The sequence below is a fragment of the Mus musculus genome, chromosome 11 (genome assembly GCF_000001635.26).
Source record: "Mus musculus strain C57BL/6J chromosome 11, GRCm38.p6 C57BL/6J".
NCBI classification, from domain to species: Eukaryota; Metazoa; Chordata; class Mammalia; order Rodentia; family Muridae; genus Mus; species Mus musculus.
This window is the reverse complement of record NC_000077.6, coordinates 32,629,263-32,656,919: the sequence shown is the minus strand read 5'-3', so window position 1 is coordinate 32,656,919 and position 27,657 is coordinate 32,629,263. Positions and strand designations below refer to the sequence as shown.

The following is a 27,657-nucleotide window of genomic DNA, read 5'->3' as shown; positions in this document are numbered from 1 at the left end:
GTTACATAGGCTTAGTAAGTCAACTATCTCCTTAAGAATAGAAAGTGGACAGAAAATGGGTCACAGCAGTGACAAAGGAACTCGAGACAAAATCAGGGGCCAGAGTAAGGGGAGAGAGGTGGGGAGGTAGAGGGGTGGGGGTGGGGGAGGGGTGCCTCATTGGAAAAGCTCTTGTCCCACAAATTGGAGGAGGAGTCCAAATCTCAATCCCAGCAACTAACTATACTAGCCAGTCCATGAGTTCTGGATTCAGTGAAGCGCATTGTAATGAGAACTCAAGTAAATAAAATGGAGAACAATGAAGAAAGACATCAACTTCTAGCCTCTACATGAATACACACACACACACAAGAACAAATAAATAACACATACAAGTGCAAAAAGAAAAAAGAGAAGAGGAAGAAACAAGGACTTCTCGGACTTCTAAGTTAAAAGTACACGCAAGCTGAATATGCTAAGTGACCTGGTTCTCTAGAAGCAGGTACAGAGGCGGCATGTAGCTATAATTCCAGCACTGAGGAGAGTGAAAGAGGACCACAGGTTCATGCCTAACCTGGGCTACATACAAAACACTACCTCAAAACAAAAAACAACGGAAAGGGAAAAAGGGAGGAAACCCAAAACCCTAAATGCCTTAAATAGAAAAGGTTTTGAATGGAGGTTTTGCCTTCAAGAGATCTATCCACTCCACAGGAAACAAAACAAACAAGCAAGCAGAAAAGGTTCTCTCCAGCCAACCAGCAGATAATCTTACTTAACAGATTTGAGCCCATGATATGACCTGCTAGGCCGATGGTGCTCAACCTTCCTAATGCTGTGACCCTTTAACACAGTTTCTCATGTTAGGATGACCCACACAAAGCATACAATTATTTTTGGTGCTACTTCACAACTGTAATTTTGCTACTGTTTTAAACTGTAAAGTAAATATCTGATATGCAGGATATCTGCTATGTAAGCCCTGTGAAAGGTTACTTGATGCCCCCAACCCCACAAAGGATTGGCACTCATAGGTTGAGCTAGGCAAAGTTTACCTACAGAAGAGAATGTTGTAGTCATTTTGGGTGGAGTCTGCAGGCCTCTGAATTAAACTAGCATATAAATTAGCATCTAAACTAGCATATAAATTAGCATCTAGCAAATCCTTGTGTAAGAGAATACTTGGGCTGGGAATGCAGCTCAGTTGGTAGAGTACTTGCCTAGCATACACAAAAGCCCTGAGTTTGATGCTCACCATCAAATAAAATAGTATAATTGTACATGCTAGTAATTCTCAGCGCTCCCAGGTGGATGTAGGAACATCACAAGTTCAAGACCATCCTCAGCTATATAACGGGTTCAAGGCAACCCTGAGAGCTACGTAAGACCCTGTCTCAAAGGAAGAAAGAAAAAAATATACTAATCACGCCAACATATATATATATATATATTCACTGTAAACTGATCAATTAGTTTCTGGTCTTACTAATAGTATTTATTGTAAAGCTATTGATGTTACCCCATCCCCAGGCTAAAGACACACTTTGAGCACAATGACTGAATTAGATTTCTGGGAACTCAACAGCCAGCCTCCCAATATTATGATTACAGGCTAATGAACTGCCACACCCAGCTTCATTAACTTCTAAGGTAAGAAAACTGTATACAGTGTTAGACAGGATTTCAGCCTGTGTACCCATGACTGGATGTTGTTCTAAACAGGAGCACAGAGGATAAAGGCACAGTCTCTAAAACCTTGCTGCCTAGACTCACTCTCATCTCTGCTGTTGAACACACTATTAAACCACTCTAGCCATTGGTTTCCTCGGCAATGGAGCACTGAGGGCTCTTACCCTACCAGGTTACTGTAAAGAAATGTGAGTGCCTATCTACACATTAACTACACGAATCTTCATAGAGAAGAAGCGCTCAGTAACTGTGGCCTGTTTTTTCTACTCCAACAGCCATGACCCAATGCTCTTAAGGTGGTGTGCTAGAATATTAGCAAATGCAAAGAAATCCAACTGAAGCAAGTCAGAATGTCAGTCTGTAACACAAAGTTTTCAAACAATACAGGGTGTGGGGAATAAAGGGAATGTTAAATAATGAAAAAAATTATATTTTCAAGTGTTACTTGAGAACATCTATCCTGTCAGGCTGACTGATGATAGGTCAAAAGAAGTGTATGTATTTGAGCTATGAGCTATTTGAGTAAAGCTAAAATACTATGAAGGAATGGGGAAAATGTGAGATTGAATCCAATGGGGATCCCTGTATACAGCACATTGTGTTTTAATGTGCTGTGCCTCTCTTATGCTCCTAAATTACTTTCATATTCACCCGAACAACTGACTAAAGATCTGCTGAATTTTCACAAAGCAGACAGAATATCAGAAATTTCGAAAATACTGTGTTGCTAGTTTTATGTCAACTTGACACAAGTTAGAGTCACTGGACAGAGAAAAACTTCCATTGAGAAAATGCTTCCATAAAATAGGGCTGTAGGCAAGTCTGTAGGGCATTTTCTTACTTAGTTATTGATGGGGTAGGACCTGGCCCATTTTGAGTGGGATCATCCTGGGCTGGTAATGATAAATAAAGCAAGCTGAGGGAGCCATGAGGAGCAAGCCAGTAAGTAGCACTCCACCATGGCTTCTGCATCAGTTCCTGCCTCCAGGTTCCTGCCCTGTTTGAGTTCCTATCTTATCTTCCTTCAGTGATACACAGTGATATGAAAGTATAAGTCAAATAAACCCTTTCCTCCCTAACTTGCTTTTGATCATGATGTCTCATTATAACAATAGTAACCTTGACTAGGAAAAATACCATGCCAAACAATGAGCTAGCCGTGTTCTTCAAGTAAAACTCCACTGTGGCCAGGGAGATGGCTTGGTTAATAAAGTGCTTGGTGCACAAGCATGAGGATCTGACCTGATCTTCACCCACATAAATTAAAACAATAACATAAACAAACAAACAAACAAACAAACACAAATCACATCAAAGCCTGAGGTGGCGTATATACCTATTATCTGAGCACTGGTCTCCTAGCCAGTGTAGCAAAACCAGTGTTTAGGTTCATCAGGAGACTTTGTCTCCAAAATAAGGTATAAGACCTATTGAGAAAGACACTTGCCATCTATCTGGCCTCCATATACAACCCTTATCCCTGAAACAGATACAGTGAGCACATATACACACCTACATCTACACACATGCATGCGCACACACACACACTTCACTGTTTAAAAAAAAAAAGTGAAAATCCAAAAGGCTTAAACACAAACTTCATTGGCCATAAGAGTCCAGCCTGAATCTGACTCTGCTACTTACTAACTGCATGGCCTGGGTAACCTCAACTTCCTCAGTACTCCTGAGCTCCATCCCACTGTCTAAAATTCAAGTGACACATATGCCAATTAAAAACATGCCAAGTACCTACCTACAGTGCCTAGAAGTGAGCAATGCTCTCAACAGTTGCTACACAGAGTGAATCTTCCTGAGAAGAGCCTCTAGGAGTCCTCATGACAGACTACTACTTTACATGGTATTTTAAAAAAATAATCTGGCCATTATCAACAATATTTAATCCATGCAAGAAAATATCTCAAAATGGCCACTTGTTTTATAAACTATCCCTCAGACCTCTGAAAAATCCCTGTTTACAATATTCTCTGCTAAAATCTGATGAGAAGAAATCTAAGCCTGTAACTGTAATCCTTACATGTAGACAGTTTTTACTGGTAATTCTGCCACAGGCCCTTCACTGACTCACAAACACTAGGCATAAATATTCAGTATGTCTTTCATCCCCTAGCAAGGGGGAAGAAAGAAAAGATTTGTTTGTTGTTGTTTGAAATACAGCCTCACTCTGTAGCCCAGGATGGCCTCCAACCTACAGCAATTCTCCTGCCTTACCCTCCCAAGTACTGGAATTACAGGGGTGAGCCTCAATATGCAACTTTGAAAAGATTTTGTAAAGTTTCTTTCAGTGAGGTGAGTCCACAAAACAACACAACACAGGGCAATGGCTTACCTGGAAAGTATTTTGCACTTCAGATCCACCACTGAATGAATGGGGGATTCCCTTCAGACTAGTCTGAGAAAAGACAGCAGTCAAGCATCTTCCAAGATTCTTTCCGTTTACTGTATCCAGCTTTCTTCAACAAAATCCCAAACATGCACTTCGGTAACTGTTGAAAGACAGAAAGCAATCCATACACCCACCATGGCACCAGCGGCAAATGACAGCCACCAAGAATGGAGAGAAGGGCCTGATGGAATGGTGGAACTGAGGCAAAGACCTTGGCCATGAAGGACCTGGGGCAGTATCCTTCACTTTGGCATTGAGAGAAGGAATCTATGTAACGAATAGAGACATGGCTAATATTAATATTTACACATGACAAACACCACACAATCCACAAATGAGAGGAACTAAAAACTCACTCAACCGTCCACATAAACTAGAATGAACTAGTCAATACAATGAACTTCCTGTCTGTTTTCTAGGACAGCTCTTCCACCATTACAAAAGCAGTTTGCCAGCCAAAATGAAAATAAGCAAGGGTTCAAATATCTCCCAATATTTACTGACATACCTAGTAAAGGAATCATTTGATTTGCCATTAAAAAGACATCAAACCTACATATATTACTTAAATCCTTGGTGTTCAACTGGGATACTAAATATTCTTAAAACTCGTGATAATAAGTGTGAACTTACAGTTCAATAAAGGCCAATACCCCACAACAGCTAATTATCAACTAAACCAAAGAAACAATAAAGTACACTAATCAATAATTTACAAGATGACACCTATACACATTACAGTAAATCCAAATCCTATTAACCATATCATTTTCACAAAATACAGCTGCCTCCTAAGTACAAGGGTCAGAAAACCCTTTGATTCTTGGGACAAAAGCAATAAATACTTTCAAAAGGCCCTAAGTTCCAGAGAACTACAAAAGTACAGAAGGGTAAGAACTGCAGTCTGGTACAGAAAGAGCAAACTCCACATATTACTCCACATTATCAAAGAGCCATACAATTCCAAGGTCCCAAGCATTGATGCCACAGCAAAACACATCTTACAGGTGCCTGAGTCCTCTTCTGTGTTAGCAGCCATCTAAGATTCCTTCTCAACTCAAGAGACTTAACTTCTCAGATGTAGAACCATCTACAGGCGATGCTGACAGTGTGCTGACTTCCACACCCTGGGCACTGAATGGCCAGGCCTGTCTGTGAGTACACAGCACCACAGTGCCCAGATGTAAATACTACAGTCCTCACAACTTAAAGAAAGCACTAGGTAAAGCACCACACCAAAAGAAAGAAAGAAAGAAAGAAAGAAAGAAAGAAAGAAAGAAAGAAAGAAAGAAAGAAAGAAAGAGAGAGAGAGAGAGGAAGGAAGCAAGCTAGCTCAAGCCGTTCCTCACTGTTGTTACTGAGCCAAGAATGGCTGGAGGCTTAGGTTGGCAGAGGGCTTGCCTAGCATTCAAAGTCCCAGGGTCTGTCCCTGGCACTGCATTAACTAGGTGCACATCTTTCTAGGCCCAGGACTCTGGAGGTGGAAGCAGGAAGATCAGTTCAAGGGCATCTGTGGCTACATAGCAAACTCAAGGCCAGCCTAAGATACATGAAACCTGTCTTAATTAATTAATTAAACTAGAAATCCAGGTGTGACAAATGTATCCAATGAACTATGCTGGTGGCTAGTTGCTAAAACAATATACTCTTTTTCAAAGTTCAACTTACATCCAACAGCAAACCACTTCATCGGCTAACTTGTTTCTCACCCTATTGAATCCTCTGGCCTTTCCCTGTACTGGTGAGTTAATTTTTCACCCTTCCTTCTAAGAAGTCTCTCTCCAATGCCTAACTGGTGGCAGGCTTTCCAGAAGATTAACAGACAAAGGTGGAGAGTGAAGACGGAGTTTTCCCTGTCTCTACTCAGACAGCCGAAGTATACTCGATTATCGGTTCCTAAAGTGACTAAAGGTTCTCGCTTAAGTCCTTAAGAAGTTAAGGTGTGTAGAGCCTTGGCTTTCCCTCCTGCAGAAAAGTCTTTCTCCTGGAGACCAACGCCCACTCATTGCATTTGCACACGTCTCTACCCACAAGCAAGCATTTTTCTTTTTTCCTTCCATTTTTCTTGATAATGTCCCAACTTCTACCTCACTACACTCTGGCCTGTGAAGCCTTTATGTTGCCTAGCCATTAGAGGGAATTTCCTAAGCAATCTTCCTGCTGACATCACAAAACCCTACACAAAAGTTAACATTTGTTAAAACAGTAAGGCCAAGGTTAGACACAGCAACTGGATTGTCAGGTCTTCCTAGTCTGTCTCTCATTTGCCTACAAAGACAAACTTCCTGTTAAGCAATTGTGATGAAGCAGAAACTTAACAGAGGGGAACTCATTCTTGACCAACAGGTTTTCCCCCACTGTCAACTAATTCAATAAACAACAATCCAACCTAGAAGGAAACATGGTTTATTCAATTAATGGTTAAAACCACCAGCTTTGCCAAGAATCAAAAATCTTCTTCTCACAGAACACCCTAAAACAATGAAACATTAATCAGAATATTCAATGATCACACACATTAACTGCCAGTCTCATTCTACTGGGACACCCAACCCAGGGCTGGGGTGGAAGCAGAGGTTCTCTCTATAGCTACAAAGGTCTGATCAGACTAAACATCATAATACTGCCCATATTTTCCAAATACATTGTACCATGTCCCTCAAAGAATGACTCACATATCTATGGGCTAAAAGCAACTGAATGTTAGGCCTCTAAAAATAAATGTATATACATGCAAATAGCTTTACAAATAAACATATGCAAAACTCATGAGGAAAAAAGTTAACTTTTCCCACACCATCTGTGCTGATTTTGCTTTATAAAATGCAGGTCCCTGAAGGCTTGCTATGGTGGCACATACCTATAATCCAAGCAACCTGGGTGGGTGGGTGAGGGAGAACATCAAGTTTGAGGCCAGCCTGAGTTACATAGTGAGTTCACTCACATAAGCACATGCATGCGCACGCACACGAATACACATACTCACACATATACACCTCATGCTTATGCATACACAATAATAAAATGTTTTTTAAAAGAAGCATCAGCCAGGTGTGGTGGTACATGCCTGTAACCCTAGTACTCGGGAGACTGATACAGCCTGGACAACTTAGCAATGGTCTCCAATACTAAAATTAAAAAGGGTCTCTGCACTTGGAGGTAGAGTTAGTAAGGTTGCCCCCCACTGTGAAGTCCTTTCATATACATGTCTCTTGAAGCCTTCCCCATAATTTAGAAGGCTCTCCAGGTATCCATATGTACAGCTAAGCAGCCTGATTAGGCTTCCTTTAAGGTCACATAACGAGTGTAGAGCTTTGACAGAAAATCAGGTGTCTTGCCCCACTGCCATGCCCTTTCTGCTAGTTAAGCATGATTTCTAAGGTCAGGAAACCCTTGTAGCTTACCAACTATTCTCACCAACATATATAAAAGGAGAATAGCTTCCTCAGTTCTTACTTGCTAGAAGGTCTAGGATGCATATGTCAATATATGCATCCATGATGACAGAATGTTTATACACGTCACATGTGCTACACACCACCTTCCATTTCCCTCATCAGTCTTTTTCTTCTACGTACACCTTTGTGCTAAACTCACTGAAAGAAAATCTTTAAAGGATGGTATTTTAAAAAGACAAAGCCTCAGCAATGGTCTTTAATCCCAGTGATCAGTGGAAGGCAAAGGCAGATGGATTTCTGTGAGTTCAAGGCCAGCCTAGCCAGCTACAGAGCAAATCCCAGAAAGGCAAGGGCTACACAGAGAAACCGTGTCTCAAAAACAAAAACAAAAACAAAAACAAGAGGGGGGGGGAGAAAACACCCTAACATTAAATTAATAGATAGCCAAGCCATTGAGCAGCACACACTTGGCACACGGTGAAAGATCACTGGCTGCAGCTTCTGACACTGGTGTTGGACCCAAATGCAATTCTGGGTAATTCAGTCAATGAGGTTAAGGTTCCATAAAAGTTAAGATTATTATGAGCATTAGAAACAGGTGAAGTGCACAGGAGAGATGGCTCAGCAATTAAGAGCACTGACTGCTCTTCTAGAGGTCCTGAGTTCAATTCCCAGTATCCACATGGTGGCTCACAACCGTCTGTAATGGGATCCGATGCCCTTTTCTGGTGTGTCTGAGTACTCATATATTAAATAAATACATACATACATACATACATACATACATACATACATGCATAAAGTTAATTTAAAAAGAAAGAAACAGATGAAGTTTCACAGACATAAAGATAGCCAAGATACAGAAAGTAGTCCATTACTAAATGAACATATATTACAAGAGCACACTGTGTATGTGAAGGAGCTGTGGCCAGAGGAAGGGAAGAAGGTCTCATCTCCTCCTATGAAGATCTTATCATCTAATGGGGAACACAAACAGGTAACTACAGTATAATCACAGACTATGCTAAGTACAACCAGATAATTCAAATGTCAGGATTCATTTAAGGATTATTCCACAGAGGTAGTGCTACGAAACTAAACAAGATGTTATCTACCACCACCACCACCATTACCACACAAACTGACATCAAAGGGTGGCTTCCATTATATTTCTTGGGCTTATAGAGGTTTATCAGCATATGTAGAATAGATGGATGGAAACCTTTAGTAAACAGCAGCCTTCAATAAATGTACTCAAGGCAGTTTATACCAGTACTGACAAGAGTATGCAGGAACATGGTCCCCCAACTCTCGATGGAGCACAAAAAAGAAAGTGGGAAGAAAGATCAGCGAGGCAGGTTCAAAGAAGGCAAGAAAGTAGCAGGAGGGAGAACTGAAGAGGGATGGAAAGCAGAGTCAGCAGGCCTGGAGATGCGTGTCGTGCCCCCCGCCCCCCGAGGATCCCAGAGTCCTTATAGATGCTCCAATAGCACTACCCAAACACTCATGTGTATGGGTCCAGGATTCTGTGTCCGTGGACTAGGGAATATCCTGAGCTAGCTCTCTACTTAAAGGACAGACTGCAGCAGTCAGGGCCATCCTTGTCAAGTCTGAAGGACGTCAACCTATGGCAAATTCTCAGGCAGATTAACTATTTGGGCCACAGTCTCTCTAGGTCAGAGTCTATAAACACGTGTGGTTTATTTCATCTGAAACCCGCATCCATTTCTGCACATGTGGTGAGCAGTGAGGGGTGAGTGCAGACACCCAACGGCTGGAGACTCACTACACAATCCTACCTGCCTCACAAAGCCAAAGACAGGAAGGGAGCGGGAAAAAAACTGAACCACAAAGAAAAGAGAAAGACAAACAATAATTTACCTGAACAATTTCTTTCCTCTCCCTAGTTTTGCAGCCTGCCTATATACTTCAATAGCTCTAAAAATAGCATTTAGATTGCACCTTCTTATATTTAGTCTTTATTACTTCATCCACTTAGGAGCTGAAAGCAAAAAGGAAGTGACTCACTTAAGGTCTCTTACAGTGGGGAATGCTTCAACAGCCAATAACTCAGTAGAAGTGTAACTAGGCAAGTTTTGTTCATATTCATGAGGCAGAATTATCATCCTTAAACTTCTGTAAAATTGTATTTGCTTATTTTCGGGGATGGGGGTGACTTTCCAGAGGTTTCTTCTCTTCTTCCTCTATGTGAGTCCTAGGGAATGAAACTCAGTATTTAGGCACCTTTGCCTTTTGGACTGTGTCCTTAAACTGTTGCAGCTTTTTGCTGTCTTTTCATGGGAAGAACTAGCCACCTGTCTGTCAATCTGCAGCTTCCTAAGGAATGCCTGTACATCAACTCCTGCTCCCAACTCAATGTGATGCATAACGCAGTTTGCATTCTTTCCACTGAAATCCACCAAACCAGACACACAGCCTGGTAAGCTCTGAATATTTCCAAAATGGATCACTGCTCTTCTATCTCACTCATAATAATGTTGATTGTTACAGGGAAGTTTAGAAAACAGGTCCATAAAGTTGCCTCAGCACTAGGCCAGTAAAGCCATGAAAGCCAGAGGACAATTAAATTATTCACTATCAGCAACTATAATTCATTGTCTGTTTCAAGAGTTCATTTACTACCTTGCTGAGGATGGTAGTACAGATCCATAATCCCAGCACCTGGAAGGTAGAGGAAAAAGAGTTGGGAGTTCAAGGCCAGCCTCAGCTACAAAGTTCCAGGCCATCCTGGGCTACACAAGACCCTGCAAGAGGACAGGGAGCTGGAGAAAAGAGAGAATATATTAAAAAGAGGGAGATGGGAGACTGATAAGAAGAGAGAGGCATAAAGGACAGAGAGAAAGGACAAAGTGGGGAGACAGAGAATCTATGTAAGGTTCCTGTTAAGGTCAGTCCTAGAAACAGAATGCCAGGACAGAAGCACCTTTGGTAGACCAGGCCTCAAGTAGTCACAAAGGTAACAACTGGGTTTTGAAACTTCACTGTTCTGTCACCATCTTTCTCCTCCGACTATCCCCTAGGATAGCTAGGGACAGAAGCAAAGTGTATACTATACTAAATAGATGTAGTCTCTACTATTAACATTCCACAACCAATATGAAGTCATTTTCAAAAGAATATTTTAAAATATAACACAATAGGGTATGTTGATTATAATTGAAACCTGTCATAATGAAAAGCAGGTATCAACAATTTGGAAAAACTGTAGCTACATACCTTATAAATGACTCAAGTAACACTGCATATGCATAGACACAGTAAATCAGATCTAACAATGCAGGTCTAGGCACTACAACTTTTGTTAGTTTAGGTTTTTTGAGACAGGGTTTTTTGTTTGGTTGTTTGGGGGGGGGTTGTTTGTTTGTTTGGGTATTTTAGGACAAGCTGTGTAGCCCTGGCTGTCCTGGAACTCACTTTGTAGACCAGGCTGACCTCAAATTCACAGAGATTCACCTGTCTTTGCTTCCTGAGTACTGGGATTAAAAGCATGTACCACCATGCCTGGCACATTTTTTTTATTATTACATTTCTAAGAATCCTACATTAAATCCCTTTTATGTCTTCACTAGGTGACATCACTTCAATTTAATGGCAAATATCATCACACAAAATCTAAACACCCATCAGGATTTTACGGACGCTAACTAAGCATGTGCTCTGCCACTGAGGTGCACCCCGGCACTCAAAACAAAACTTTCTTAGTTATAAGCTTAGAAAACCAGTAAATGTGGACCAGAGTATTTCTTTAGTCATATGCTAGAAGACCACGCCTGGGGTTAGTTACACTGTATTTCTTCTAACTCTTGAAAAAGAAGACATTGTGTTTCAGTATGAAGAACTGGTCACTATGAAAGCAGATACACTGTTTATCTTTAAGAAGATGGAACATGTATGAAGACACTTTGCCAAAATAGAGGTCATTAAGATGGCTCAGCCAAACGCACTTGAACATACATGCCTAACAAAATGAGTTCAAGTCTCAGAACCTAAGTAAAAGCAGGAGAGAAACTTTACAAAGTTGTCCTCTGACCTCCTCCACATGCCCACTGTGGTGCATGTGTGAATTCTCAATAATACATAAACAACTTTTTTTTTAATTAGATATTTTCTTTATTTACATTTCAAATGCTATCCGGAAAGTTCCCTATACCCTCCTCCTGCCCTGCTCCCCTACCCACCCACTACCACTTCTTGGCCCTGGCATTCCCCTGTACTGGGGCACATAAAGTTTGCAAGACCTAGGGGCCTCTCTTCCCAGTGATGGCTGACTAGGCCATCTTCTGATACATATGCAGCAGAGACACGAGCTCTGGGGGTACTGCTTAGTTCATATTGTTGTTCTACCTATAGGGTTGCAGACCCCTTCAACTCCTTGGGTACTTTCTCTAGCTCCTCCACTGGGGGCCCTGTGTTCCATCCTATAGATGACTGTGAGCATCCACTTCTGTATTTGCCAGGCACTGGCATAGCCTCATACGAGACAGCTATAACAGGATCCCTTCAGCAAAATCTTGCTGGCATATGCAATAGTGTCTGGGTTTGGTGGCTGATTATGGGATGGATCCCCAGGAGGGGTGGTCTCTGGATAGTCCATCCTTTTGTCTTAGCTCCAAACTTTGTCTCTGTAACTCCTTTCATGGCTATTTTGTTCCCTATTAAACAACAACTTTTTAAAGATATTTTGTCGCCAGGCAGTGGTGGCACACGCCTTTAATCCCAGCACTTGGGAGGCAGAGGCAGGCGGATTTCTGAGTTGGTGGCCAGCCTGGTCTACAGAGTGAGTTCCAGGACAGCCAGGGCTACACAGAGAAATCCTGTCTCCAAAAACCAAAAACCAAAAAAAAAAAAAAAAAAAAAAAAAAAGGTATTTTGTTAAAATAACTATCAAAGTTTCCCAAACTGTTATAACCAACAATTCGATTCTGAAAATGGAAAAAAGTCCTCAGAACCTGAAGATAAAGTGACAGAATTCCTTTCAACACATACAACCAACCAGAAACTTCCAGGTTTAATTTTCAACAATCCAGTTCTGCACATTGTGCAGAGTCCAGCAGACATGAGACTCTGTATTTTATGCTACTATACTTCCATTTTAAAACGTGTACCTCAGCTCCCTGGATAACATCATCCACAGAAACCATGAGGCTATCCAACAGACTTTCAGTATCACCATTTATTATTTATAGCATTAAATGGGGGAAGTGGCTCTGATGTCACCAACCCTACCCAGTGGAATCACTGACTCAATAAGCGATTCACACTGGAGAAACTCTGACGAGGAAAACATCTTGCTAAGTTCAGCAGATCTTTCACCTTTTCTTAATACTGTGGAGCAGATACTAGTTGTTACTATATCAGTAGAGATACAAAGAAAACTATCAAGGTTTTCACAGGAAGAAGCCCTTTGTATGTTCATTTGCAGAGGCTGATTTCCTCCCCAACTCTCCTGGGCCCAGTTTGATTTCCCTCACGTTCAAACTGGCAGGTAATACCAGTCAGCCATACTTTATTTCTTCCGCCAATGAGCAAATCCTTCACTTTCCCAGACTCAGAGTCCTGTTTCCAAAAACCTTTCTAGCACCAAGTCTGAGGTCAGAAACGGGTTAGGGGTGTCCGGGGAGACCTGACCAGGCTGGCTACCAATGGTTCCTAACAGTACAGGGATCGCTGCTTATCCGTGGGCCAAGAAACCCCCCTCCCATTTTTTATTATTAAAATAAGAGAGGGTGGCAGTGATGAGCGCGACCTCTTCTCCCTCCCCTCTCATTTCCCAAATGATAAAAGTTATGGTTTCCCTTTCCTGGGGGATGGAATTCAAGAGTACCTAGGGCCTTGCTATACAAACATCCTTCACGGCAGGGTAGGAAACCCTTTGTCCAAGAAGCCTGACACCGCAGGGGCCCGGAAAATAGGCCCCTTATCCGGAACAGCCTCAGACTCGTAGGCACCCCCAACATCCCAGTCCAATGGGGCTATCCTGGCATCCATACAGCGGTAGCTTGGGGCGAGGGTGCTGAGACCCACCCCTACCACCCACCCCACCCCACCCCACCCCACCCCCCGCGCCTAGGTTATGGAGGCCGAAGCGGCTCCAACTGGTCTCGGACTCCCTTCCACCACCATCACCCTCAGCTTGAGCGAGGCTGGGAGGCGCGATGCAGGCCCGGCCAGAGGAATCCAGGGAAGGGAAAAAGAAATCCCCTTCTAAAAACAGAGTGTGATGGCAAGGCAAGAGTGAGCAGTGGCTCCGGCAGGAGCGAGGCTGGGGCGCCGGAGACTGGCCGGAGCCCGGCAAGGAGGGGGTTGGGGGAGCCGCGGGGAGTGGAGGCCGTGCCGGCCCAAGAGCGCGAAGCGTCAGCAACGAGCCATAGCAGGGGGGCGGCCGGGCCCAGGCGGCGGGGAACGAGGGCTGGCCTGGCGCGGACGCCGGGGTGGGCAGGCCCCCCGGCCGCCGGCCGGCCGGAAGAACTGAAGGCCAGTGGGCCGCACTCACCATGAGCTCGATGGTCTTGTCTTCAATCACCGAGTCGGGCTCCATGGCGGCCCCGGCGGCCCCGCCTCGCTCTCTCCGCTCAGCAGCGATCGGCCCGGGCGGAGGAGGCGGTGGCGGCGGCGGCGGTGGAGGCAGCTCTCGCACCCACTCTAGCTGCCAGCCCGCCCGGGCCGCCCGCAGCTCCGCCCTCACCCTCGGCCGACGCAGGACGCACAGCGAAGACTACAACTCCCGGCAGCCGCGGCGGCTCGCGCAGCTTTGTGGGAGCAAGAAGCCGCTTGGTCCAATCTGCCGGCTTCTGCCACCGGAGAGAGCACCTAGGGGAGCGCAGGGCTGTGAGTGCCGGACGTGCAGAGCTGGAGTATCTAGGGCTTGCTCGCGATAGGGCCTCGCGAGCGCCGCGACTACTTGTCCCAGAAATCCTCGCGCGCGAGGTCTTCTTCCGGTTGGTCGTTCCTGACTTCCTGGCAGCCCGTAGCCGCACGGACCTGGACGGAAACTCCGAGGCAACTCCTCACTTGTCGGAGATCTTTGCAGTGCGAGCGAGCGATCTCCGCACATGCGCAGTGGGTGTCTGCGGTGCCCACTAGTCGTCTAGGCTGCAGCGCTGCCGTTCCGTGTGTGTTGCATTTGGTAGGGACAGATGGTGGAGACAGGTGGGTCCCAGGTTGCACTAGGAAGTGTGGGAGGGGGCCCGCGAGGTCGAAGACACAATTAAAGGAAGATGGGCATCTAAGAGTTTGGAGACTGAGCTGGGAAAGCGGTGTGTGGAGATCTGCCACACTGACTGGGAGGAGCTGAGCCATGAGAAAGAAGCTATACATTTTGAAGACACTTTTTTTTTTTTCCGAGACAGGGTTTCTCTGTATACCTGGCTGTCCTGGAACTCACTTTGTAGACCAGGCTGTCCTCGAACTCAGAAATCTGCCTGCCTCCACCTCCTCAAAGGCGTGCGCCACCACCGCCCGGCCGAAGACACTTATTTTTAAGCATTCAGTTTCTACTAGTACTGCCCTAAGCACTGGGAATGACCGGAGAGACCTCTGTTCTTATTCAGCTTAATTCTAGTGGGAAGACAGCAGACATTGACTAAGAGTTAGAAATGATATGAAGAAACGCATCTAGAGACTTCAGAGAACCTCTAACTCCTTGTGACTTCCAAGTCTGTCAATACCCTCGAACCAAAAGCCCCCAGGAACACGCTGATAGTTGAACAAGGTGGGTTTTTTCCTAGCTGAAGTAGAAATGAACATACACCATGATGAAGCAGGGACGTCTCAGTAAGAGACCTTAGGTAATGTAGAAAAGGATTTGAAGGGGCTTTGGAGCAGATACTGCCGGGAAGTGGGGGTATAAGACTGGGCACCTCAGCCTTATCTATGGGAAGTTATATTAGATTAAAACTAATCCAGTAATTGTTGACAGCCTCTCCTGTTAGCCAGATTCAAGTGTTTAGTCTTGTAGCTGTGTTTCAGGGACTTGGACAATGTCCATGTTTTATCTGTGTTCACAAATGATTATGGGGTGGTCTTGTTTTTGTCTTGATCCATAAGCTAAGGCCACAGAATGGCCTTGTCTAATGTTGACGGACTGTTAAGTTGTTTATGTTTACAGGAGACCTGGCAGTCAGAGCTGTTATAAAGTGTCTCAAGGGCCTGGCTCATTGTACCCAGCCCACTTCACAGTAGCAGTGCCTGCTTGCCTGCTTCTCAAGTTTGTTTCAATTCTTTGCCCCTGTAAAGAGGATGACTTAGTACTCTAACGATTCCCAGGGAGCAAGGCATTACAGTAATCTGTATACATCCACATCACAGTGTAAATCCCCTGCAGATAGACTTTGAATCTTTATCTAGTGGCTTTCACCAAGAGATTGAAAGAAAAGCAACTGGGAAAAGCCCAGAATTGGAGTTACTGCCAATACCTTGCTGTCTGGTTTTCCCCAAACTCTCTTCCCTTTCTGGACTTGGGACAGTCAGAAGTGTAATGAGGAGGTTAGGTTAAATGACCTTTGTTTCAGTTACCTATTGTGACATAACCATCCATTCCAAGGCGTGGTGGCTTAGAATAACAATGGCTTATTATCTTATACAATTACGTAAATTAAGCAAGCTCATCTGGACCAATGTGATATATATATCAGCTGAGGTTACACATGGGGCCTCCCAAGCTTCTGGAGGGTGGCTCAAAAAAGGGCAAGAGCCATCAGCAGATGCTTATCAAGGTCTGACTGCCGCATCAGTCAAAGCAAGTCCAAGCCCATATCGAGTGTGGGAAGTTCTATGGATACTGAAAGACTAGTCTATTAGGCTTCACCAATGCAGCCAAGACCTTGAAAATGCCAGGACCTTTCATACACTATAGCATGTAGGGGCCACAGGATGAGTATGAACCTCCCATGTGTTTGTCTAGCCTAGACTACCACATTCCTTGTTTTAAAAATCTTCACATGTTGAGTGTGGTAGTACACGCCTTTAATCCTTGCACTCAGGAGGCAGAGGCAAGTGGAGCTCTGTGAATTGAAGGCCAACCTGATCTGCAAAAGGAGTTCTAGGACAGCCAGGGCAGTTAACCAGAGAGAAACCGTGTCACCAAAAAACAAAACAAAACAAACAACACACACACACACAAAAAAAAAACCCTCTGGCATATCCATAACCTGAAGGTCCTGGGTTCAACCCATAGCACTGCCAAAATTAATCAGTTAGAAGTTTCACACTTTTGGAGGACTAAAGAGATGGACTCAATGGCTAAGAGTGCTCCTGGAGACCTGAGTTCAATTCCCAGTACCCACACTAGGAAGCTCACAGCTGCCTGGAACTCCAGTTCTGGAAGAACTGATGCTCTCTGGTAGTCTCCGCAGGCACACCTGTGCACATACCTCAACACACACAGAGTTAAAAAATAAACCTTAAGGCCGGGTAGTGGTATCGCACGCCTTTACTCCCAGCACTTTTGAGGCAGAGGCAGGCAGATTTCTGAGTTTGAGGCCAGCCTGGTCTACAGAGGGAGTTCCAGGACAGCCAGAGATACACAGAGAAACCCTGTCTCGAAAAAAACAAACAAACAAATCTTAACTTTACATTTTAATTTTAATTTCTCTGACTTTTAGATCTATATGATGACAGTACTCAGTGGCTCAGCATCCTCTACCTTCCTTTCAGAAAGTGTCTCTATATAAGTAAGCTTCCACCATTCCCATTACTCCTTGAACTCAGTCCATTTTTTTTTTGCTGCTGTATTGAATATGTGAGAATAGATGACGTGTAAAGAAACTAAAGCTGGGCAGTGTCAGTGCACCCTTTAATCCTAGCACGTAGGAGACAGAAGTAGGCCAAGCTCTGTGAATTCAAGTGAGTTTCAAGATAGCCGAGGCTACACAGAGAAACTCTGTCTAAGGGGGGAAAGAAAGAAAAAGGAAACTGGTTTAGTTCATGGTAAGAGCAAGGTGCCAGCATCTGCTTGCCAGTGCCTTCCCTAGGTCATTGCAGGCAGTGGTCATCACATGGCAAGATGCTATAGCAAGCTAACCAGAGAAAGCTCACTCCATAGCCATGCAACTCCCTTATTAGCCCATTAATCTATGAAGGGGTTAAATGACTGATGAGAGTAAAATGACCTAACCCTCACAATGGGGACTCGTTTCAACCAAAGCTTTGGTGCCACATTCACACCATAGCAATCTGCATGCTTCTCATTTGAATGCTAAATCCCTGGGGATATCTGAGTTTGCAACCCCTGGCATCAAAAAAGCTCACAGTTTCCGTCCTTTAATTAAAATCATATGCCTCATGAAAAGAAAAAGAAAACTAAAATTATTGGCTTGGATTCCAAACGCTCAAAGAGATTTTTAAAAAGCATGTTTATGACAGAAGACTTACATAAGCTGAGCCAAGGCTGACCTCCTTGCTCTGACCTCTTAGAAAGAACCCGGGTGTGCAGGGATTCTTATTGCTTCAGGCTTGGTGCTAGCTGGTGATCAGATCTGATCATAGACAAAGGCCGAAGAAAGTCATAAGGCAGTTTCTGTCCAGAGCTTCAGACAGCTCTGGGCCAAGGTTTACAAGGCGTGCTGACAGTGAAGAGGTGTGGACCAATGACCCTCAACATGATGATGAGGTCTCGCTAGACATCGGAGTGTGGACCTCAGATGACCATGCCAGGAGGTGCATACCACACATAGTCAGATGTATTCATTTATCTGCAGTAACCTATATGTGTGCCTGTTAGCAGTTGGCTCCAAGCCCACACACCTTGCCGTCCTTTGAGATGCTGGAGCATGCAGACTGTGCTTAACTTCATGAGCAGAGATCACAGGTGTGGCAAAATGAAGGGGCTCCTGGTCCTGCCTCTGTTGTACCTTCTTTCCTATTGCTTTGGTGACCCAAGCAGCAAATGTACTACAGACTGCCTCACAGCGTTCATTCCACCCCACTCTGTGTGTGTATGAAGGGCTGGGGTGTCTGTCTGCCTGCCTGCCTGTCTGAATGATGTGTGTTCATTCTCTTCCTCTGTGTGTGATGTAGTATACAAAATAAATTAAAGACCACTCAGCCCCTTCCCCCTCTGAAGGGACTTTCCAAACTATACTAGCAGGCCAAGTGCAGAGCCAGATAAGGAAGCTGGCCAACTAAACAATGCTGAAAAAAAAAACAAAACAAAAAAACAAAAAACATAAGGGCAGGCAGAGTAAGGGACTAAGCCAAAGGTATGCAAACCCTATGCAAACCAACCAATGTCTGAAAGGGTTACTTGCTACACCAATTAGAATAAGCCAGCTATCCCTGTTGCCTAAATCTGCCCCTTACAAGGTATAAAAAGTGTGTTCTTTGTTTGTTTGGGGTCTCTCCTCTTGCCTGTGTGCTGAAGGGGGTCCTCAACGTGTTGGATCAATAAAAAAAAAGATGTCTTACGGTTTGCAGTGATGTGGGTCTCTGTGGCCTTTGTGAGTGAGGGTCAATATCAGCACCACCACCCCCAGCTGAAGTGATCTGTTCAGTGCACCTCAGTATGTCACCAGCTTCCCAGCTACGCTTTGTATTTTTTCAACAGAGAACAGAGCTTGCTACTCTTGGATTCCTGACCCTCAGAGACTTTATGAGGTCATGTTTGTTCTTTCCAGACTGTTATGAAGTAGATGTCACATAGTGCAGATAGCTGGGGGTCATGGGAGCCAGCTCATCTAAACAGTCAACTCCATGAGATCACTTACAATCTAACACAAAGTCTTGATACAATTTATGTCTTTCTCTTTTTTGTATATTTTTATTTATCCGTTCTGTATGTGTTATATATACATGCTTAAATAAAATAAAATGGGTAAATAAAATAAATGGGTTTCCCTAATACCTACAGTTTTTAAAGCCTTTTAGGTCAGTGTGGTAGCACATACCTACACTTAGTTACCTTGGAGGCTGAGGCAGAAGTTCCATGCCAGCCTAAGCAACATAGTGAGATCCCTATCTCAAAAAGGATCGAAAAGAAGCCAGGCAGTGGTGGCGCACGCCTTTGATCCCAGCACTTGGGAGGCAGAGGCAGATTTCTGAGTTTGAGGCCAGCCTGGTCTACAGAGTGAGTTTCAGGACAGCCAGGGCTACATAAAAAAAAAAAAAAAAAAAAAAAAAACCCTGTCTCGAAAAATCAAAATCAAAACAAAACAAAAAAGAACACAAGAAGAAAAGAAAATACCCATCCTTCCACCAGTCAAATGGTTTCTAGTTTTTGTTGTCAGCCACATCAGAGGAGGACAGAACTGAGACTGAAAGAGACTTACTAAGAGTACCTGGATATGGCAGGCCCACGTTCCAAGAGTTCCAGCTGTGTAGAAAACAGGCAGGAAGACTGCATGAGCCCCGGAGCCTGACACCAGCCAAGGCACCACAGCACAATCCCATCCAGGAGGACTGACCGCAGGGCTGCTGAGACTGCTCAGCAGTTAAGAGCTCTGGCTGTTTTTCCAGATGACCCGGGCTCAATCCCCAGCACCCACATGACCAATTATAATTGCAATTCAAATTCTTCAGGTGCACAGACATACATGCAGCCACATCACCTATACACATGAAATTTAAAAATTAAATGAAAAAAGGCAAAAATAGTAATTTTGCTGGTAGGTTGCTATGTTTGTTTCTTGTTCTAAGATGTGGTAGAAGCTTTTAGTTTGGAAAGGAAAAGGTTACTCCTAAAGGAAAGCAGATTAGAAATAAAAAATTTTAAAAAAAGAAAAAAAAAAGGAAAGCAGATTTTGTATTAACAAATGCGCTCTTCAAAGCTGGTCTTAGTTCTCTGGACTGGCACCTGAGGACCCAGTGAGAGTTATAATTAAGCACAGAGCTGAAGAATCTACATGTCAAACAAGCTGCCCTCTCAAGAACTCTTATCTAGAGCATGTCAAAGAGTGAGCACATCTACCTGGCACCACTCCACAACTAAGTAAATCGGACCAGTTCAGCCAATACAGTTCACTAAAAGGTTCAGGATAATGCTGGCAAAAAAAAAAAAAAAAAAAAAAAAAAAAAAATCAGCCCAGGCCAGAAGTCCGCCTTGCTCTGTGTTGATCTGCATTCTCAAACAATTGGCTAAGATAAAGCTGCCCGCACAGAAGACGAAGCCAAGGAAGAAAGAGTTGAGGGGGAAATGCCCAGGAAGTCACAGTAGTTGGACCACAGCTCCCTGATAACCAGGAGTTCAGGAGCCACAGCCCCTTGGGAGGAGGAGAGCTCAAGTCCTCCTCCAGGAGCCACACGACCAGGACACCCACATGGCAAATGCAGGACCGGTCCCACTGTGTAATTTTTGACATGATTTGGAATTCCAAAAGGTGTCATAATATGGCTGTGAGACAAGTTACACTCTTGTATGAACAGGTTTTCTCAGAACTGACAGAAAAATAAAAATAACGCAAATCCTAGCAGCAGCAGCAAGTGATATTCATGTGCAGAAATGGTATTCAAATGATTTTTTTTTTTTTTTTGGTTTTTTGAGACAGGGTTTCTCTCTGTAGCCCTGGCTATCCTGGAACTCACTCCATAGACCAGGCTGGCCTCGAACTCAGAAATTCACTTGCCTCTGCCTCCCAAGTGCTGGGATGCGTGTGCCACCATGCTTGGCCTATTTATTTATTTAATGTATATGAGTACATGGTCTCTATCTTCATGCACACCAGAAGAGGGCATCAGATCTCATTACAGATGGTTGTGAGCCACCATGTGGTTGCTGGGAATTGAACTCAGGACCTCTGGAAGAGCACTCAGTGCTCTTAACCACTGAGCCATCTCTCCAGCCCCAGGAGGTTCTCTTAAAGCCTATGATTGTAGCCTGGCAGTGGTGGCACACGCCTTTAATCCCAGCACTTGGGAGGCAGAGGCGGGTGGATTTCTGTGTTCGAGGCCAGCCTGGTCTATGGAGTGAGTTCCAGGACAGCCAGAGCTACACAGAGAAACCCTGTCTTGAAAAACCAAAAAAAAAAATAAAAATAAAAAAAATAAAAAAATAATAATAATAAATAAATTTTAAAAGTCTATAATCATATAAGGTAGAATTATAGCAACACTTAGGAAGGAAGTAGAACATCATAGTAATAAAAATACTTTCAAACAAAAATATGTAATAGGTTTGTCTTAATGTACTTGATGTAAGAAAAAAATAGGATGAAATTCTTTCCAGAAAAATACAGAGTTGGAGGGAAAGCAAGAATGATTTAACCAGTAGGTGTGGTAGTGCACAGTGTTAGTCACAGCACATAGGAGGCAGAGACATGCAAGTACAGGCCAACCCTGTCTATCAAACAAGTTCCAGGACAGCCAGAGCTATCACAGACAGACAGACAGACAGACAGACAGATTTGGATAGATGAGAAGATAAGTAAGTATTGTTTAGTTGCAAAAAACAGACCTGAGAAAAATTCAAGAAACTTTGATAAGAGAATGGCCCTGCAACAGGCACACTGCCATGGGTGGAGGCAAAAGAAAGGAGAAACAGAAAACAGCAAAAGTCTTATGAAAAGACAAGGGCCCTGGAATCTGCACAGCACGTGACCCTAGGGAAGTTCGTTCCTGCCAGTATGTAGCCCAAATGCAGTGTCCAGGAGCCATCTTTAAGTTCAAAGTCACAGCATTCCCCTGTCTCTTGGAACTGTAGCCAGAGTCATAGCTGGCCCTCCAAATGTTGGTTATAAAAGGGTGAGTAGACCGAGTCAAAATACTCAGAGCTCCATGTAGTTGGAAACTGCTTTTGAGATACAAAGGGGATTAGCAAAAGTGTAAGAGGAGAGCCAGCAGGTGCAAGGGTGTGAGCTGGTGCTGAGGTGGGAGGACTCAGGGTACCCTTACTTCCCCTTGCCTTACTCCCCCTTGAGCTTAGCCCCACAGGGTCCCACTGGCCCCACAGCAGCCCTCTTGGAAGGCACTGGAGACTTAGATCTAAGTCAGAACCTCCAATACTAATGCTGCCTTGGTAGTGTGCAGACAAACTAATCTCCTGGTAAATGAGTGCAATAGAACCTGTGTACCACCCCAGCCCATCCTGGAGCAAGGCAGCCAAGAGTGAAACTGGCTGTGCCCACAAACCACTCCCTCTGGTTGCTAGCCTAGGGACACAGGGAGGAAAAGGTAAACAGTGGGTGCCCTGTGGCCTCTCCAAAGGAAACTGCCAGGTCACAGAGATAATGATGCTCAGTTGGCTGTTAACTTTCACCTCTACTGACACAACTGATATCTTTAATGAAACTGGTACGATTTTTGTCCACTTAAGTAAACTTTTAAAATGCCATACCTGTTCGGTTGAATAATTACACTTTTTTTTTTTAACAGCTCACTTCATTTCCTCACCTTTTAATGTTTAATATTTTTTAAGATTTACATATTATTATTATATCTAAGTACACTGTAGCTGCCTTCAGACGCACCAGAAGAGGGCATCAGATTGGTTACAGATGGTTGTGAGCCACCATGTTGTTGCTGGGATTTGAACCCAGGATCTTAGGAAGAGCAGTCAGTGCTCTTAACCGCTGAGCCATCTCTTCAGCCCCTTAATGTTTAATTTTTAATCCTCCTATCACTTTTTAAAATCTTTGACTGAATCATTTTCTCCATTTCTTTTTTATGATATATATTTTTTAAAGATTTATGTATTTTATGTGTATGAGTGTTTCCCTGAATGTGCCTATAGTGTGTGGAGTGCCCCCAAAGGCCAGAAGAGGGCGCCATAACCTCAGGAAATGGAGCTACAGATGCTTGTAAGCATGGTGGGTGCTGGAAACAAACCCAAGTCTTCCGTAAGAGCAGCCAAGCTGACTCTCCAGCCCCTCTTCTTTCTCATCTGCTTTTTAAATCTTTTTTTTTTTGGGGGGGGGGGGTTCAAGACAAGGTTTCTCTGTGTAGCCCTGGCTGTCCTGGAACTCATTTTGTAGACCAGGCTGGCCTCGAACTCAGAAATCTGCCCGTCTCTGCCTCCCAAGTGCTGGGATTAAAGGCGTGTGCCACCACCGCCCAGCTGCTTTTTAAATCTTTAATTAGATTTTTTCACCCCCTTTCAATTTTCTTTCTTTCCTTATTTGTATTATTTTATGGTATTTTTCTATATTTTACTCTTGGATAAATGTGTATGTGAGTGTGAATGAGTGTGTCTATAGCATACACTCCACTCTTTTTGCCATTTTCTGACCTATGACCATCTATTGGCTTCAATTGACTACAATTGCATGCATTTCTGTTACCTAGTTAGTTTGGGTGTTATTGCTGTTAATTTGTTCTTCTCTCTCTGAATGCTACTGGAGATTGGGCCCCTAAAAGAAGGCTGTTTACTGAGGCAACCAGAAAGACTGAGGGAGAGTCCCAAAGCAACAGAGCACAAAGCACAACATAGAAACACCAAAGAGCCAAGGCAATGCCTCCAAGAGATGATAACTGCTCAGTCACCCACTCCAAGAATCCTGAAATCATCAAACTCCCATCAAAGATTCACAACCCTATCTGTAAAATTATCAGTGGCTCTCACAAAGGAATAATGATTATCAACAGGGCTGTTGAGATGATTCAATGTGTAAAAGCACTTGCTGCCAAGATTGGTGACCTGAGGTCAATCGCTGGAAACAACATGGTGGGAGGAGAGAACCACCTCCTGCAAGTTGTCCTCTGACCTCTACAACTGCACTGACTTGTGTGCACACTCACTCACACATGCACGCGCGCGCACACACACACACACAAACATACACATACAAACACCCACACACCCCACACACATGCACATGCAGCCATCACATAAACACGCCTACACATCCATACATATGCACACACATACACAAACACATGCACACATAAACGATGCTCATCTGGAATAAGGGAACCTCAGTAGAAGAACTGCCTCCATCAAACTGGCCTGCAGGCAGGTCTGTGGGACAAAAGGTCACAACGCACAACAGGAAACACTCCAGTCTGTCTGTCCGTCTGGGGACTGGAATGTTCTGGGGAGCTCTCCTTTCCCAGAGATCGGGGCCACAGCTTAAAACCAAGAGCCTCAGAACATTGATACTCTGTTCTTGGTGACACATTTTAAAGAGAGAAGGGAAGGGTGGGGAGAAAACTTGCATATCAGTGAAGGAAGGGGAGGGGACGCTGGGAAAACCTTGCTGCTTGGCACTCCCAGAGCAGTGGTGATGATGCCAGGGAGATGCTTCAGTTAGCCAAGTGTTTGCTGAAAGCAGGAAGTCCTGAATTTGGATCCATAAGAAGCCAGGTGTGGCGGCACACTCCTGGATGCCCTGGGATTCTGTCTTTCAGTGTCTTTTTCTATTTTTTTTCTTCCAAGTTTTTTTCTTAGCCCAAATTTTCATTGTAGAGGCCTTTCACTTCCTGGGTTAGAATTATTCCAAGTTTTTTTGTTTTTTGGGTTTTTTTCTTCTTTTTTCTTTTTTCCCCCTCAGCTTTGAATGGGTTTGTTGTTTGGATTCAAGGTTCCTTTCCTAGTTAGTGGATGTACTGAAACTGTTTGGGGGAGGAACACTTAAAGGTACCAACATAAGGAAAAAAAAATGTTCTAGGTCGGGTGTGGTGGCATATGCCTTGAGGCAGAGGCAGGCGGATTTCTGAGTTTGAGGCCAGCCTGGTCTACAGAGTTCCAGGACAGCCAGGTCTATACAGAGAAACCCTGTCTTGAAAAACCAAAAGAAAAAAAAAAAAAAGAAAAAGAAAAAAATGTTCTAAATGTGGACAGTCATACAACACAAATCTAAGACAAAATTTCATGGTGAATATTAACGCAAAAAAAAGTTCTCAATAAAATACTTTCAAGTTCAGGGGCTGGGAAGACAGCTCCAAGGTCCCAGGTTTGATTCTCAGCACCTGTGTGGGCTCTTGCCACCCCCAATTCCAGTTCCAAGGGGACACAATACCATTTTCCAGCCTCCAATCACCAGGCATCCACATGGTGTACAGACATACATGCAGACAAAAATATCCATACACACACACTAAAAATATTTTTTTTAAAAATACTCTTAAAACTGAATTTGCTGACACATTAAAAAGATCATTTACCACAACTGTGTTGGTTTCGCTCCAGGGATGTAAGGATGGTTCAATACACGCAAATTGATAAACATGACCCAGCATACAAATGAACTCATGGGACTTGAGTCACATCATCTCAGAAGTTGCAGAAAAGACCTTCCACAAAGTCCACCATCTGTTCTGGTAAAATCAGCACAGAAAGCAATAGACGGAACATGCCTCGATGTAGATGGTGCTATAGGCAGCAAGCCTATACCCAACACAGTGCTAAATGGAGAAAGACTGAGAGTGCTGCCTCTAAGATCAGAAGTGAGATGAATATCCATTCTCTTCACTCTTACTCATACAGAAATGGAGAAGATGTAGTGCCCCGTTCTCTTTTGGGGCTATGAGCCTGTCCTAACACCCGAATCTTCTCTCCAGCCCCTATTACATGATCCTGTGCATAAATGATGATAAAGACTCCAAGAGCCAGCATGATGGATCAGTAGGTAAAGGCATGTTTTTTATTTATTTATTTATATTTGGTTTTTCGAGGCAGGGTTTCTCTGTATAGCCCTGGCTGTCCTGGAACTCACTTTGTAGACCAGGCAGGCCTAGAACTCAGAAATCTGCCTGTCTCTGCCTCCCACGTGCTGGGATTAAAGGCGTGCGCCACCACTGCCCAGCTAGGCATTATTTTTATAAAAACAAATTCTTATGGGACATGGTGGCACGTGCTTTTAATCCCAGCACACAGAAGGCAGAGGCAGGCTGATTTCTGTGAATTTGAAGCCAGTCTGGTCTACATAGTGAGTTCTGTGACAGCTAAGGCTACCTGGAGAAACTCTGTCTTTTTTTTTTTTTTTTAAGATTTGTTTGTTTGTTTGTTTGTTTGTTTATGTGAGTACACTGTAGCTGTCTTCAGACATACATCAGATCTTATTACAGATGGTTGTGAGCCACTATGTGGTTGCTGGGAATTGAACTCAGGACCTCTGGAAGAGCAATCAGTGCTCTTAACCTCTGAGCCATCTCTCCAGCCTGAGAAACCCTGTCTTGAAAAAAATTTTCTTCTCCTTCCCCTTCCCCTTCTCCTTCTTCTTCCCCTTCCCCTTTTTCCTTTTCCTGTTCTTCCTTTTCTTCCTTTCTTGCTCTTCCTCTTTTTCTCGTCTCTTCTCTTCTCTTCTCTTCTCTTCTCTTCTCTTCTCTTCTCTTTCCTTTTTTCCTTTTTCTCCTTCTTGCACATGCCCTCAGAGCAAAACACTGAACTCAGGGTCTCATGCTTGCTATGTAAATGCTCTACCACTGAGCTAAATCCCCAACCCCCGGCTCTCATTTCAAACAGAATAAAACAGGTTATTCTGGAACCAAATATGAGTGATTGCAGTCCTGGAACACAGATTCAGGTTACCCCAAACAGCTGCTCGTTGAACACATGCTCCAGACCTGACTGGTCCTCCAGCTGTGACCCTGCTCAGAAGCCTGTGCAAAACAACCAGAGAGGAGATAATGTTTCTTCCTCCTAAGGATTTTGTACTCTTTCGCCATCATCTTTGCCACTTCTTCTTCCTCTGCTGCTGAAACCCCAGGTCTGCTGTAGATCCACCAACAAGAGAATTGCAGTATTAGCCTTTGGATACCTGTCTCAGTACTCCCATCTGTGTTGAGGGAATCCCTCCTCTTTCCGGGCTGAATAGTATTCCAGTGTGTATCTAGACCCCCTTTCTTTCCCTACCCACCTGTCAGTGGGCATTTATGTCGGCTCCAGTTCTTCACTATTCCAAAAGGTGTTGTGATAAGTGCAAGGGTGTGAACATCTTTGACGAACTGTTGTCAACTCTTTTGGGTAAATACCAAAATGGAATTACTAGATGAAGATAGTCTTCTTAAAGCTGCAGAAGAAGGGCTGGTGAGATGGCTCAACAGATAAGAGCACCCGACTGTTCTTCTGAAGGTCCTGAGTTCAATTCCCAGCAACCACATGGTGGCTCACAACCATCCCTAACAAGATCTGGCGCCCTCTTCTGGAGTGTCTGAAGACAGCTACAGTGTACTTACATATAATAAATAAATAAATCTTTAAAAAAAAAAAAAAAAAAAAAAGCTGCAGAAGAAGCCTTTCTCGAGGCCACATCTTGCCTTACATTGGTGAGTGTCTGACCTGAGCCTATGTGTGTGTATGTG

The 27,657-nt window shown here is 43.8% G+C and overlaps 1 protein-coding gene across 8 annotated transcripts in view; it reads right to left on the bottom strand.

Annotated features, from left to right (window-relative positions):
* The window catches only part of Fbxw11 (F-box and WD-40 domain protein 11), a 104,262-nt gene extending 89,897 nt beyond the window's left edge, over positions 1-14,365 (bottom strand). For 4 of the 8 annotated variants that reach the window (NM_134015.3, NM_001271347.1, NM_001271348.1 and 1 more), the window contains exon 1: positions 13,985-14,365. In NM_134015.3, the coding sequence (NP_598776.1) occupies positions 13,985-14,029 (45 nt within the window). In that variant the 5' untranslated portion in view covers positions 14,030-14,365. Of the gene's footprint in view, positions 1-4,015; positions 4,173-13,984 lie in introns of all 8 variants that reach the window. The other 4 variants (NM_001363353.1, NM_001363354.1, NM_001363355.1 and 1 more) reach the window with 2 other exon arrangements.
* Positions 14,366-27,657: the final 13,292 nt, after the last annotated feature.